The sequence below is a fragment of the Martes martes genome (genome assembly GCF_963455335.1).
Source record: "Martes martes genome assembly, chromosome: 15".
NCBI lineage: Eukaryota > Metazoa > Chordata > Mammalia > Carnivora > Mustelidae > Martes > Martes martes.
Genome location: NC_137903.1, coordinates 25,025,950 through 25,041,651, shown reverse-complemented (window position 1 = coordinate 25,041,651; position 15,702 = coordinate 25,025,950). Strand labels below are relative to the sequence as shown.

The following is a 15,702-nucleotide window of genomic DNA, read 5'->3' as shown; positions in this document are numbered from 1 at the left end:
GACTGACAAGCTCTTACCAGCAATGATGGGGTGGGAATAGGAGACTCAAGTTGGAGATTGTTCCGTCCAGCTTTGACCTTCTACAGTTCTAGAAGTCTGTGAGAATGACAGAGAGGACCTTTGTCGTTATGATTTATTTTTGGTTTTGTTTTCCAGAGGATAACTTTTTTTAACGTTTTTTTAAAAATAAAGATTTTAGGGGTGCCTGGGTGGCTCAGTGGGTTAAAGCGTCTGCCTTTGGTTCAGGTCATGATCCCAGAGTCCTGGGATCGAGACCCGCATCGGACTCTCTGCTCAGCATGGAGCCTGCTTCTCCCTCTCTCTCTCTGCCTGCCTCTCTGTCTACTGTGATCTCTGTCTGTCAAATTAATAAATAAAATCTTAAAATAAATAAATAAATAAATAAATAAAGATTTTATTTATTTATTTGACAGACAGAAATCACAAGTAGGCAGAGAGGCAGGCAGAGAGAGAGAGGGGGAAGCAGGCCCCCTGCTGAGCAGAGAGGCCAATGCAGGGGGAGGGGGGGTTGGGCTTGATCCCAGGACCCAGAGATCATGACCTGAGCCAAAGGCAGAGACTTAACCCACTGAGCCACCCAGGTGCCCCGCAGAGGATAACTTTTAATTGAATCACAAATACTGTGTAGACTCAACCACCACTGAATAAATAATTCTTATTACCTCCCAAACCACCAAGCCACAGAGACCCTGAGGCTCTGCTCCCAGATGCTCAGAGTCTGGGGTGGATGGAGCAGATGCGGGAGCGAGAGCGTGGCTGTGAGAGACAACCCAGTGCCTGCAGGAGAAGTTGGTTACCTGTCCTCAGGCCAAGTTGTCAGGAGAGCACCCACCCTCCTACCTCCTCAGTCGCTTCAGCTCTGGTCCCCCTGGAGGCCCAGTGGCCGTGATGTCACAGCTTCTGCCACCCCTAGAACACCTGAGCAGAGGTGACAGTCTGGAACTTATTGCTCTGCCTCCAGAGGCCAATGCAGGAGCACTGGCTCCCCCAGAAGCTGGTCCAAGCAGGACTTGTCAGTTCCATGGCCACCTGGGGGGAGGCACAGGCTGTGTCAGCCGCAGGCTCCTCCAAGAACTACGGGTCTGGAGACTAACACCTCTCCCCCCACAACCCCATCCGGGGTTTTCCAGCATTAAAAACAAAACAAAACAAACCAAAAAAAAAAAAAAAAAAACCCAGGAATTTTCCTCAGAACTCTCGGCCCCACACACCCAGAGAATTTTTTCGGAATTCCTCAAGGGATTCCTCCAGATCTCTGCCCTTTCCTTCCCCCCTCCTCCTCTCCCCCCTCCCCACCAGGAAGAAGGAGAGAGACAGTGTCCGGACAGAACATCTGCATCCTGCCACCTCCTGCACCTGTCCAGAGCCCCATGAGATGCAGCGGGCGAATACCAGCTCTCGGGCGGAGCTTGGCTTGAAGATGGGATGTTTCATAAGGTTTTCTGTCGCAAGTGCTCACCCTCTTGAGGTGCTAACGAAAGCCATGAATACTCTCCCAAGAAAAGCATGTATGTAGGTGATTGTCTTCTATTCCAGGGAAAGATGGGGGCGCTGTCAGACCCTCGAAGTCCATCTGTGAAGCCCCCGAAGTGTAGGGGGTGTGCTCCGGGGTTCCTCCAGAGCAGAGCCCAAGTCAGGCTGGAGTCTGGGGGAAAACTGTCCCTCCCGGAGCGGACGCGGAGCGCTGGAAAAGCCCGTCCTCCAGGCTGTGCGAGCATCCAGGACATCTCGGGCTCAGTTCGCCCAGCTCTGCAATGGGGGCTCAGGCCCCGCCGCCCCCGGGAGGGCCGTGCAAGGACGCGGGTGGGACGGGCAGCTGGAGAGGGGGTGGGAGCGAAGAGCGGCAGGCGGTCGGTCTCCCGCAGCCCAGGAGGGTGAGCGTGGGTTCGGGAAGCAGGGGGGACGCCGGCTCCCGGGCCGCGCGAGGAGGGCGCGGACCCCGACGCGGTGCCCGCCGGCTGCACACGCGCCCCCCTCGCTCCCCCGGCCCGAGGGCGGGGCCCCTAGCCGGGCCGCCCCTCCCCGCCCCTCCCTCCCGGCCGCCGGCCTCCCGGGCCCAGCCGGCCCTCCCGCGGGCGGCGCGGCACTCGGGCACCGGCGCGCGGAGCCACAGCCGCCAGCCCGCCAGCCGGGGCCATGGGCTGCGACGGCCGCGTGTCCGGGCTGCTCCGCCGCAACCTGCAGCCCACGCTCACCTACTGGAGCGTCTTCTTCAGCTTCGGCCTGTGCATCGCCTTCCTGGGGCCCACGCTGCTGGACCTGCGCTGCCAGACGCACAGCTCGCTGCCCCAGATCTCCTGGGTCTTCTTCTCGCAGCAGCTCTGCCTCCTGCTGGGCAGCGCCCTCGGGGGCGTCTTCAAGAGGACGTGAGTGCCCGGCCCGCCCCGAGCCCAGCAGACCCGCAGACCCGCAGCCCTGCAGCCCCCCAACCCCCCTCCCCCGCCGCTCCTCGGCACGGCCGCGCCGGCCCTTCCCTTCCCTTCCTTTCCCTTCCTTCCCGTCCTTTCCTTTCCCTTCCCTCCCTCCCCTCCCCTTCCCGCCGCCGCGTCCCTGCCCCCGCGGGGCTGAGGCTGCCCGGCGCCCCAGCCTCCCGGCGGACGACGACCACCCCTCCCCGCGCCGCCAGCCGCGCCCCGCCTTAGCTGAAGGGCTGCCTCCCTCCCCCACCCCAGCTCTCCCCGGAAAAGTCTCTCCAGGGACTGAAGGTGACTTCGGGATTATTTATTTGCCTTCGCTCCCAGGGGTGAGGAGCTAAACCCGGCTCTCACCCGCCGCCCCGCCCGCGCGCCACGGGGCCAGGGGTGATGGAGTTGGCGGCGGCGGGAGAGTCTCCCTCCTGCTCCGCGGCTCCGAGCTTGGACAGTAGCCCCTGCTGCCGGGGGCGGAATTGGAAGTGAGGTGGACGGAGTGGGAGTGTCCCCTCAGGGGCCATGCTAGGTGCCAGAGCGGGCTGCTGCTTGACAGAGCGCCCTGGGGCGGGCTCCACGCACACCCTCGGCTCTGGTTCAGCTGACACACGCTAGTCCGCTATTCCTTCTTCCCCGGGGGGCCTCGGGGCCGCTGGGTCCTGTGTGGTCCTGCTTCCGAGAGACTGCGGGTTCCTGCACTGGCCCCTGGAGGCCAAGCCCTTCTGCCTCTGAGACACTCAGGACCTGACCATTAGGGCCATGTAGGGGAGGCGTGGGGTGTCTCAGGCACACCTTGGTAAGGCGACCCTCCATCTCTGGTGCCAGGAGCCCCCTCCACTTCTCCCACCTGGCCTTACTCCTCCTTGGCCTCTGCCCCAAGGCAGAGCTCTGGCTTCTGCCTGCCATGGCCCCAGAGATGCCCCTTTGTATGCCTCTGCAGAGCCTCAATCTCCGGCCTTAAATTGGACAGGGCCGCCCCCGCAGAGCCCTCTGGAAAGGCAGCAGGATTCGCTCTCCTAGTGCAGCTGGGAAAACAGACCCAAAGCAGGGAATAGATGACTTGCAAGCTGGAGACTGCTGGAGATTTCCCTAGCCCCAGCTTCTGGCTGGCTGGTTTTCTGGACTGCATGGACTCAAGCAAGCAGAGGGCCAGGAACAAAACCATAGTTAGGCTACCCCAGAGATATCTGGTCGGGGGGGGATGGTTTCTGGGCCAGTTGTTTTCCCCCCTTGGCTCACTCCTCCACATGAGGGTGGGTTTTCCTATCCCCCCTGCTTCTGGTGCTGATGGAGAGAACGCAGGTGTCACATAGATAGACCCCACTTTAAGGCACCCAGCTGACAAATCATTACCAATTAGGGTGTGATTGGCCCCATTATCAAATTCTCTTGTAAATGGAAGAATCCTCCTCTTAAGAAGCAAGTCTTGTGTACGCTGGTTTTCTGTGAATTTTATATAAGATTGGATGCATGGGGGATATAGAAAATCTTCAGAAAATCTCAAGATCCTTCCTGATTCTGCCTTGAGGTTTAATTAGAAATCTAGCAGGGTGTTTTTTCTGTTTCTCCATCTTTCTTTTTAAAAAGTATTTTGACTTACAAAAGCTCCCTTACCTGGAATTTTTTAGGACCTCGGGTAGTGCAAAGAACGGGAAGGGGGAATGAGGATTATTCTAAATGGCAGTTTGGCGCACCAGGTTTTGTGAAAACAACAGAGATCCACACCCAGCTGGGCCCTGTCTTCTTCATTTGTTCCACACCTCGCTCACGGCTCCTTCCCTAACCAGGAGCTCTGAGCAGGCAGTGGAAAGGGTCCTGGGGCTCGCGGGAAAGAAAAATGATATTGGTAACAGTAATAACTAACTTCACCGAACTCTCGTTCAAGGCCGGGCACTGTTCTCCGTACCTCACTTGTACTGACTTATCTGTCTTCCCCACAACCCTACGGATTAGTATATTTTCTCCCTATTTTGTGCATAAGGAAACTGAGGCACAGAGAGGGCAAGACACCTGCCCCAGGTCATACCACACAGCTATTAAGTCAGGATTTGAACCCAGGCATTACTCTCTAGAAGCAGATGCGTGGGAAATGGCTCTTGCTTTATGAGCAGTCAGCTTGAACTGTGTAGGGCACAAGTTACACTCTGTTCTCTCCAGGCACAGGCATATGGGTTGCGGATCCCTGAGCTGACACTCCTGGGAAGGAAACCCAGGGCCTCTGGGGCTTCCTGCTGGGATCTGAGGGTGGGGGTAGGGTGCGGTGGAGGGCATTAAGTCCTATCAGTTCAAGTTCACATTTAAATTCGGGACCTCAGTCCTCCTGCCCCCAAAACAAAATGTCAGGAAGAACCCTTTCCTTTGGCTAAGAGCAGTGTGGACTTCAGTGGGAATGAAAGGTGTGGCAACAGGGGTGGTTTGTGTGTCCACAGGAGTCACTACCCAGCTTGGACCTGACAGCTTGTCACAATCCCCAGTTTCTCAAAACAAAGCCCCAAAACCAACCACTAAAGCTTAACTCTGTTGGCCCTCACTACAAGTTCAGATGCTAGTACCCCCACCCCCACCCCAACCCCCATACGCTTTTCAGCTTAAGTGATTACCAGCTAGTGCTAGTGCTCCCGGCTGGTAGTGGTAAGAGCATGGGGAGGGGTTGGCTTGACACATGGTGAGAGCCAGATGTTGTGGACAGACTCCCCGAGAGGCACGGGGCAGCCCAAGTCAAGAGCTGCCTACTGCTTGGCCCAGACTGAGGACCAGGGCTGAAGAGGGATTCTGGATGCCTCCGTAGGGACATGCATTGGAGGGTCTGCATGTGAACAGCCTTGGATGTTAGAGTCGGACAGGACAGGACAAGACAGGAGCTCTCTGCTCAGGGTAGGATCAGGACCCCCTACCACCCCTCATCCCCCGCCCCCGGCTCATTCAGTTAAGCCTCTGCCTTCGGTTCAGGTCCTGATCCTGGGGTCCTGGGATCGAGCCCCACATCAGGCTCCTTGCTCAGTGGGAGCCTGCTTCTTCTCCCTGTGCCTGCTGCTCCCCCTGCTTGTACTCCCTCTCTCTGTGTCAAATAAATAAATAAAAATCTAAAAAGAGAGAGAGAGAGAGAAATATCTTGCTTATCAGGAGCGAAGAGCCATTCAGAGATGAGAACACAAAGTCACCAGGTTGGCAGGGTGTGTAGGTATGTGCTTTGTCAGATAGGAAAGAGAAAGGGGTATTTAGATAAAAGGTTAGGGGTTTTTCTTCCTGGTTTCTTGGGGACCTGTCTAACCACCTTGGGCAGTTTGGGAGACCCCTTTATCTCAAAGGCATCAGGGTAGGTAAATGGCTTTCAGACCTTCCCTGGCCTCCTCCCAGCCTCACCTTGGCCTCTCTTCCTTGCATGCACGCTCTTAATTGAAGGCTTGAGTTCTTCCCCTCTGCCGCACTCACTGTCTCCTTCTCTACCTCTAATTTCCCCATTCCTGTAAGTCCTGCCCTGCCCCAGACCCAGCTCTCACTCCCTCCTGCCCCTTGCATGAAACCCAGTCTTCCTTCCATGCACGGTTTCCCAGGCCACCGTCAAACCTGCTTCCCCAAGACGCTGGCCCCCTGAAGCACCTGGAACACAATACAAAAGCCAGTTTCATCCTCTGAGCTGAGCCCTGGGTGGTCTCCCATCTAGAAAGGCTCTGCCTCTCCCTCCAGCAGCTTGTCCACATTTCAGCATGCAGCAAACCTGGGCTGAGAGCCCCCTGGGGGTCTGGCCCCAGACGTGATTCTTGCTTTAAAAAACTCATCTCAGTGGGGCACCTGGGTGTCTCAGTCGTTGGGCATCTGCCTTTGGCCCAGGTCATGGTCCCAGGATCCTGGGATCGAGCCTTAAATCCAGCTCTCTGCTCAGCAGGAAGCCTGTTTCTCCCTCTCCCACTCCCCCTGCTTGTGTTCCCTCTCTCACTGTGTCTCTCTCTGTCAAAATGGGTAAAATCTTAAAAAAAAAAAAAAAGAAAGAAAGAAAGAAAGAAAGAAAGAAACTCATCTCAGCCTGGGAGTTACCATACGACCCCACAGTGCTACTCCTAGGTATATGCCTCAAAGAACTGAAAGCATGTCAACACAAAACCTTGTACAGGAATAGCGGCATTATTCATCATAGCCAAAAAGTGGAAGCCAACCAGGTGTTCATCAGTGGATGGACGGAAAAACAAAATGTAGTACCCCTACACAGCGGAGTGGTATTCAGCCAGAAAAAGCAATGAGGCTCTTATGCACGCTACAGCATGGGGAAAACTTGAAAACAAAATGCTAAGGGGAAGGAGTCAGGCACAAAAGACCTCGTGCTGTATGGTTCCATTTCCGTAAATGTTCTGAAGGGGAAAATCTACTGATGCAGAGAGTAGAGTGGTAGGTTCCCAGCATATGGGAAAGGAATGGTGTGAGGGACACCCCGTGGGTACGGGGTTTTTCTCTGAGTTGAAGGCAATGCTCTAAACTCAGATGGTAGTGATGGCTTCACAGCTCTGAATGGCTAAAAACCACCGAATCATATACTTTGAAGAAATGCATTTTATGTTATGTAAATTATCTCAAAAAATTTTTAAGATTTTGTTTTTTTAAGTAAGCTCTACACCCCACGTGGGACCCGAACCCACAGCCATGAGATCAAGGGTTGCACACTCCACTGACAGAGCCAGCTAGGCAGCCCTGTCTCCGTTTCTTTTTCCTTTTTTCTTTTTTTTAAGATTTTTATTTATTTATTTGACAGAGATCACAAGTAGGCAGAGAGGCAGGCAGAGAGAGGAAGGGAAGCAGGCTCCCCGATGAGCAGAGAGCCCGATGCGGGGCTCGATCCCAGGAGCCTGAGATCATGACCTGAGCCGAAGGCAGAGGCTTTAACCCACTGAGCCACCCAGGCGCCCCTGCTGTCTCCGTTTCTTAAATAAAAAAAGAATCTTGAAATGCAAAGATTTCAAAACTCATCCCACCCCTTAATTCACTCATCCAACAAGTATCTTTCGCGCCAGACCCCATTTGCAGGGGTGAACACAATAGACAAAGTCCCAGCTCCCATGGAGCTTATGCTCCGGAGCCCCCGTCAGTGACCCGGAGGACGGGAAGCAGGGTGGGGCTGGAGCGTAACGGAGTTGAGAGGTTACTTTTACCAGCAGGTCAAGGAAGGCTGCTCTGAGGAGGTGACATTTGAGCTGATGCCTGAAGGCCAGGAGGGAGCCGCGCATGCCAGTAACTGGAGGAGAGGGTTCTGGACAGACGGAGCTGCAAGTCCATCCAAAGCCAGGAAGGGCTCCCTGCAAGGCTAGCTCCCCAGCGGGCCAGGGGTGTGGTCACACACGGGGTGCAGCAGCCCCAACCCGACAGCCCTAACAGGCCTTGAGTCCCGCCTTAGGTTGGGATCTCCCCAAAGACAGGCTTTCTTGCTGCTCCCTCGGAGTCTCCTGAGCCTTAACACAGAGCCCTGAGCAAGCTGGGGTGTCATTGTGGGAATGACTGGTTATAGGGGGGCCTTCTCCTGGCCCACTCGGTCTGGGTCGTCCCTTCCCCGTTGGGCAGCTTGAGCTCTGGTCTCCAGCCTGCCCAAGATCCCAGGAGCTGCCCTGACTCCTGTTTTTTTGTCCCAAGCCCCCATTCCTCTCTTGGAAGCCGCCGGATCCTTTCGGCGTGGGGAGGACCTGGGGGTGCCTCTGACTCTTTCTGGGTTCCGGGCGCTTCTCCTCTTCCCTGGCTCCTCCAGGAAGAAGATTATCAGGGTGGGGATGTCCTGAGGCAAGACTGTGGGCACAGCAGTGCCCAGCCTGGGGTCCCTCACGTCGCGGTGGCAAGGGGCTGGTCCTCAGCAGCATTTCTCACCACCGGGCGGGAGTGGAGGGCAGGCTGGGCTGGCTCATGTCTTACTGCTTAAGCCCTTCCCCTGGTTGGGAGTCAAGCAGCCCCTCCTCTTATCACGGAACCAGGAGGGCCAGAGCCAGCACCCCGGCAAGGCCAAGTCAAGGTGATCACGTGTATCCTCGGGGTAAAGCAGAGCACCTGAGCCAGCAGGGTCGGCAGCGTGCTCAAGGTCACACAGCAGACATGGGGCAGGCACCACGGGGCTCTCCCTCCCCCATTTCACCTTCCACATGGAGCCATCAATGAGTAACCTGGCCATTTCTCAGGCTTCCTGGGGAAGGTTCCTTAAACTCTCTGAGCTCTTCCTGCATCTCCCCAGGCCTTAGCGAAGTGGGACCCCCTCGCTCACTGGCCTGAATTAACCTCTGAACCCAGGACCGGGGGAGGGAGGATCAAGGAATGACACAATGTTGGCCTTCACCTGGATTGGGAGTCAGAAAACCGGATCCTGACTCTTTTCCCCTGTCGGGGCTCGGCTCCTGATCTATAAAATGAGGGGTAGGTCCTTGCTGCCACTGTAGCAGTTCCTGAACCGACCTCCCACGGTCACCCCAGACCAGCAGGCTCTGCCGGCCGGGCCTGGCTGGGGAATCCGGGAGCTGCTGAGCACACACCCCTGGCAGGGAGGAGGTGAGCACTGGGGAGGGGAGCTGCCAGTGGCCGGAGAAAGATCCCAGGGAGCAAGCAAAAGACTGTAAGATCACACTGACTGCCCACGCAGGGCAGCCGCAGGAGACAGAGCTTACCGTCAAGGAGCTAAGGATTCACCCCTGCAAGCTCAGAGGGGCTATGGCTAGGTATTCACCCCTGCAAGCTCAGAGGGACTGTGTGTAAATGCTTTGCCCCGAGCCGCCGCTGGGAAGTGGAGGGTTAGGAGGACCGTTTTTTTTTTTTTCTTTTAAATTTTTAATTTTCAATTGAAGTATAGTCAACATACGTATTTTATCCGTTTCAAGTGCACAATATAGTGATTGGACATTTCTGTATGCTAGTCCGATTATACATCCTACTACATTTGTGCTGCCAAAGTCGTTTTAACATTATTATCCCATAATTTTCAATTACCCACATTCCTGGAAGGGGCCTTTGACCAAACCATTAAGTGACCAAACCAATTAGTCTGGGATGTATCTGGGACTTCTTTCCCCTTGGCAGCAGTACGCCGTTCTCAAGAAATGTGTTCAGGCTGAGTTTTGGAATGCCCAGGCACAGCCCTGCTGCAGCAGCTGGGGAGGGCAGGCCGTTGCTGGGGTGGAGACACAGGCTTTCCTGTGCCGCAGCCGTCCCCAGGAAATGGGGCACGTCTCCATCCCCCGGTGCCCAGGAACCGCAGGCCCAAGATGGGCTTCGCCCTCCCCAGCCCCAGCTGGTAAGTGGCAGGTTCAAATCATGCCCCAGGGGCTGGCAGGAGATGCAGGAAGGGGCCTTTCCCAGGCCAATTTCCCTCCAGCCTCTCCTTTCTGTTTTCGCATCCCTTCCTGGCTGTCCCTGAGCCCGGGAACAAAAATCTTCCTGCGGGGATCGAGTGTCCTTCTCCAGAACGACAAGGTGAGAAGGTACAAATGGAAGAGAGGGAAGGCCAAGACAGGGCAGTCCACCGTGACCGTGGCCCTTCCCCCGCCCTTCCCCAGTCTCCGGCTGCTGCACGGTCATCCCAGCCCTACCTAAGGCTTTATCTCTGGCCGCTGTCTCTGTCTTTGACTCTGACTCTCTCTGTGTCACGTACCGCAACTCCCGCATCAGGCTCCACGAAGTCTCCAGGCCATCCTGTGTGGGGTGACAAGGCAAGCCTTCCTCAAGCACGTTTCCCATCTGGGCAGCAACAGCCAGCACCCCTGGATGGAACAGCGGCTCAGGGCCAAGCTCGGTGCCAGGCACGGGGCCCGCAGCGAACAGGCTGCCGCGCACATGCCTTGGGAAGCTTACCACGGAGCCAGGAGCCAGCAGTTATCCCAGGAAGGGTTTGAAGCTGCCAGAGCACCCGCAGAGGGACCCCTGGGGGCTCATGTTCCAGCCACCACAGCTGTTCCCGCTGGTTCCTAGCGGGGTCTGGGGCCCAGCACCAGCCCTTTTACACACACGCGCACACACACACACACACACACTCCCTCTCTCTCCCTCTCTCTCTCCTCCATGGAAGTGCAGCATGGCCTGGGGATTACCCAAGATGAAAACTTGGATTTGAGTACAGACCGTCGGTTGCTTCCTCACGCTCTCTCAGTCCTAGTTGACGTGTGGGTCCAGCAGGCACCGTCGCAAAGCCGACCGCCCTGGGCCCGTGAGCAAAGGTTAGCTGTCATTTTCTTTTCCCGAAACTTCCTGGCCACGCTCACTTGCTGGTCCTATGTCCCATTCCTTCAGGACTTCGCTACAGGGCTCTTTTGTTTGTTTGTTTTTTAAGATTCTATTTGTTTATTTGAGAGAGAGAGCACGGGCCAGCAGGGGTTGGTGGGGGGCAGAGGGGGAGGGGGAAGCAGACTCCCCACTGAGCAGGGAGCCCGAAGCGGGGTCTCGACCCCAGGACCCCGGGATTGGGGCCTGAGCTGAAGGTGGACACTTAACGGACTGAGCCACCCGGGCGCTCCTACAGGGCTGGCCATTAGCCACATTCGTCTGGGTCTTCCAGGGCCACAGTGATCACGTGTGAACTGTTCGCGACAATCTGCCCTTGACTTGCGGCGTCCACGCTCTACTGCAGAGTGGCGAGTGAGGTGGTGGAGAGGTCACCCCACCCCGTGTGCCCGCTCAATGGGGAGAATAGTGGAAGGGGAGAAGGGGATCTTTTTGCTATCCCTGACGTCAGGCCAGCCAGGAGGCTGCCTGGTTCATCTTGTGCAGGCAAAGGAACAGGAAAGAAAGAAGAGAGAGAGAGAGAGAGAGATGCCGCGTTCATCACCCGTGGAGACATGGGCATCCCCTCTGCGCCGGGTGCCAGGGAGCGAAGGGAGACTAGAGGCCGGTTGCAGAGGCAGAAATACACGAAGCTCAGTGGGCCCCCAAGCTGTCAGCAGGGGAAGGGGGCCCAGGAGAGACCTGAGCAGACCGCCCCACGACACCACCCTCCTGGCCCTCCTTCTAGTGGCTGGGGTGAAATGTGGCTGGCATCCGCATCTTCCTGCTCACACAGAGTTGGGAACAGACAGGGGTCATGATCAGTGATCTCCCCAGCAGATCAGCCTGGAAACAAGAAAAGAGGAAGTCATGAACTAGTGCTATCGGCAGAGGCCTTCTGATAAAGGAAGTAATCAAAGATGGACCAAAAGGAGAAGCAGAGAGCCAGAGGGTCAGAGGCGTGACCTTCAAGGGAAAGACATAGCTTTTCCTTAATGTGCTGGAACCTCAGGTCTTCTTGCCACATGCCCCTGCCACCTCTCCAGGTCCAGCTGCCAGAACTTTTCGTAATCTGAAAATCTTCCTTTATAACCTCTTTGTTCCAGAACCTTCTTCTTCTTCTTCTTTTTTAAGTAGGCTCTATGCCCAATGTGGTGCTCGAACTCACAACTCTGAGATCAAGAGTAGTATGTTCTGCCAACTGAGCCAGTCAGGCATCCCCAGAACCTTCTTCCTACCCAATGTCTTTCACCCACATTAGCCTTTCAGAGTGGTTCCAGAAAACACGAGACGTCCTTCCTTTCTCAGAGTCTGGTTACTAGGTAGGGCGTACCAACATGATCCTGACAGAGCCCTAAGCATACCGGTTCACTAGCTCATTCGTGTTCCATTCACTTCCCCTCATTCCTGAGGGGAACAGGCCTCAGCCTGCCCGTTGTGGGCTCCTCTGCAGGAAGGTCATCTCCTAGATACCTCTCATTGGGGACAGCCACAGGGACTCCATTCCAGAAACTTGCAGGGCCAAGGTTTTCTGCCCAAGGGCCAGGGGGATGGGGTGGAGGAAGGTGCCAAATTACCCAAATACCTTGGCTGTGGGCTTTGGTTCAGGTGGTTTTAGTTGGCGCCTGTGAAGGGCCCTTTGGCCATTCCTGTGTGGGGTGAGCGCACTGCAGCCCTGCTGGGGAGGGGAGGGGTTCGGGTTCCACCCCAGGCCCCAGCCCCACAGTTTCCCCGGAATATGGCACAGTACCTTGGGATGCTCAAAGCAGATGCCCCTCACACATCCGTGAGAGGGACAGAAAGAGCTCTGTATATAATAGTTTATGAGTAAACTATTCATTTATTATTTTAAAGGTTTTATTTTTAAGTCCTCTTTCCGCCCATCGTGGGGCTCGAACTCACAACCCCAAGATCAAGGGTCACATGACTCTACTGACTGAGCCAGCCAGGCGCCCCTCTACATAAGCGATTTAAAACTGCTTGTACGTGAAACAGGAGCAGTTACACTTCATTCAGTGCATATCGTGGGCCGCCCCTGTGCGGCAGGGACTGCAACCTGAGAAGATGGGGGCACAAGGGACATTGCACCTGCAAGCCCCAAGCCAATGACAGAGCTTCTTCCACAGCCCCCTCCCCTCTTCTACCAGAGGCTTCCCCGAGGCTGCCTGGCGGGGGGGGGAGGATGAGGAGGGGGCTCTGTATTTGAAGAACCCAGAGCCCTCCCCTGACTCATGCCTCTGCTCCTGCAGCCTGGCCCAGTCGTTATGGGCCCTCTTCACGTCCACACTGGCCATCTCGCTGGTGTTTGCCATCATCCCCTTATGCCGAGACGTGCAGGTGCTGGCCTCAGTCATGGCGCTGGCAGGCCTGGCCATGGGCTGCATCGACACCGTGGCCAACATGCAGCTGGTGAGGATCTACCAGAAGGACTCGGCCGTCTTCCTCCAGGTGAGTCCGCTTGTGGGCATGGGGCTGGGTGGTGGGAGGCCACAGGGTGCTCCCTGGGCCCTGGCCACCTCTCCCGGGCCCCTCCCCGGGGCTAGGTGTCTTTTACTTTAGGCCAGGTGGGGATGCGGTAGGAGACCTGGGGACTCAGTGCAGTGTGGCCACTTCCAGTCACAATCTCTGGACTTGGGTCTCCTCCTCTCTCAAAGGAGGTCATGCTCCCTGTGTGCAGGGTGGTCACGGGAATCCAGGCACCCCCCAGAAGAGGTTCTTTGTGAACCCAAGAGTGCTGTGATGGCAAGACGGGAGGGCTTGCTGTTTTCTTGACTCCTTCCCCCTCTCTGTATTTCTCTTCCTGTCCAGCCCTGCCCTTTATCAAGCCCCCATCCTTATGGGGGTGTTAGCTGGTAGATATTATCATGGGGCCAGCCCCCAGTTGTGGTTAAGATTTGGGAAAGAAGGAAGTGGGAGGGAGGAGAATGGCCACTGTCACCCAAGTTCTCCCAGACCAAGAAGGTTGTTGAGAGGAACATCTCTCCTCACCTCTCCTGCTTCCCTATTGCTCCCCCACTCTGGGGCCAGGCAGGGGTTCCCCAAATGGGGCACAATGTGGGGGATGGGCTAGGAAGCTTGAGCCATCCCCCCTACTCATGCCACTTCTCTTCGCTCCTCAGGTTCTCCATTTCTTTGTGGGCTTCGGTGCTCTGCTGAGCCCCCTGATTGCCGACCCCTTCCTGTCTGAGGCCAACTGCTTGCCTGCCAATGGCACAGCCAACAGCACCTCCAGCAGTCACCTGTTCCACGCGTCCAGGGTCCTGGGCCAGCACCATGCTGAGGTGTGGCGTCTGTCCAACCAGTCACTCTCCAAGCTGCCTCCGCAGGACAGAGCAGGGACCCGCGTGTCATACGCCTTCTGGATCATGGCCCTGATCAATGTGAGTGCCACGAGGGGAGGGCTGGGTGGGGACAAGTGGACAGTCACACCTACCAGTCCATACCAGCTCCCAGGGTAGACTGTTCTGATTATGAGCAACGTGCTGGCCTGTGGGAAGGCAAGGGGATGGGAAAACTGACCCCCTCCACGGAGGTATCTGAAGGCAAAGGGGGGTCACAGGAGGTCATCTCGAAGGTCCTTGCTGGTGACAATCCATGAGGGAGACAAAGCCGTGAGCAGGTTTAGCACAATGGAATCAGAGTCAACTTTCAAGCCCTCTGAGGCTCCATGGGAAACCAGCTCTTTTCCTCTGAGGCCAGACGAAGCACGTCCTGGGGCAGAGCCCTATAGGATGTCAGGCTCTTCCCCAGGGCCCTTAATCGTCGGCGGGATTCTCCTGCGCCCTGGTGTGAGGTGGGCTCCTGCGGAGGCTGGGGGATGGACGAGATGACCTCTGAGGGGTCCTGCCTACACCAAGGCTGCCACAGAGCAGAGCGGAGAGGCCACTCACGGTGACTGGGTCAGTTACGGAGGCTGCTCTGCTCCCCAGCTGCCGTCCTCCCCATCAGCCTGACTGTCTCTGGCTAGAACCCCCTGGTGCTCTGCAACAGGTCCCCGCAGAGGAGCCCAGGCTGTGGCCAGAGGCACCCCTGCCGTCTCTCCAGCTGGGGAAGCACCGTCAGGAGCACCAGCAGCAGCCCAGGCCTCCTGGCTGGGGCCAGGCCTGGGTTGGGGGTGCCAATGCGGTACTCTAGGGGGCCACTTGCCTGGCAGTGGGCGGAGGACCAGATGGCTTGTCATGACTGAGGGCCTCCGTTGGCTCCGGGCAGACTTGTCCCCCCTCCAGGGACAGGCAGGCTGGGTTCAGGCACCCAGCTGCTGTTGGGCCTCAAAGTGACGGGGTACATGTCACACTGAATGGGGTCTCTGAGATCATCCAGTCCTGCGGAGCAGCAGAGCGGGGGTGGCACACCGTCCCTGGGACCATCGGTGGCTAGCGAGGACCCGATCAGTGGCTAGTAATGCTCTGGCCGGGCTGGAACCCTGACTCCACGCACAGACCCCCTTCCTCCTGCCCCAGAGTCAGCGCTCATTTTTCCTTTCTTCTCCTTTGTAATCTTCCTTGTACCAGAATCTTCCCTCGGGGCTCTCCAAAGCCCAGGCCCCATCTCTTGCTCTTTCCATTTTCTGCCCACGCCGATCATTGCTTTGGAAACAATACAGCGTTGGGCCTGTGGCTGCCAAGGGGGGACCTGCGAGGGGCAGGAGCACTGTCCAAACAATGTCGAAGCTAAGACTCTGGGACCAGGAAGCCGGAAGGTCCAGCTTAAGTGGCGGTCTGTTTTCTGTTGCCCCACGAAGTGCAGACTGGAGGCGCTTGGCTGCAGGATGTCCGGACTTTTATACTGGTTTGTTCCTGAAGATAAACAGTCCAGCCTAGAAGAGAACGGGGCTGTGCACGCTTGTGGGCATACATGTTCACACTCACACTCACACACACACCCGCACAGCCCACCCAGCACTCTCTGACTTTGAAGGTGGAGCTTGCCTCCTCTGAATGGGCTTCTCATAAAGGCAGTGTTCCGCGGGGCCAACCCCCCGTGTCGTCCTTCCCACCACGTGCCTCCCTGGAAAGCCCCACTTGCTGTGACCAGGCTCTTTACAGCTGTTTCCCCTTGG

General features: G+C 56.7%; 1 protein-coding gene across 2 annotated transcripts in view; it reads left to right on the top strand.

The window, feature by feature from the left end:
• Positions 1-2,100: 2,100 nt before the first annotated feature.
• Positions 2,101-15,702, top strand: part of MFSD4A (major facilitator superfamily domain containing 4A) — a gene marked incomplete at its 5' end in the record, with an annotated part of 28,256 nt that continues 14,654 nt past the window's right edge. The window contains 3 exons of one of the 2 annotated variants that reach the window (XM_080824761.1): positions 2,101-2,387; positions 12,893-13,091; positions 13,763-14,023. In XM_080824761.1, coding sequence (XP_080680887.1) covers positions 2,158-2,387; positions 12,893-13,091; positions 13,763-14,023 — 690 coding nt within the window. The remainder of the gene's footprint in view (positions 2,388-12,892; positions 13,092-13,762; positions 14,024-15,702) is intronic. The other variant, XM_080824760.1, reaches the window with a different exon arrangement.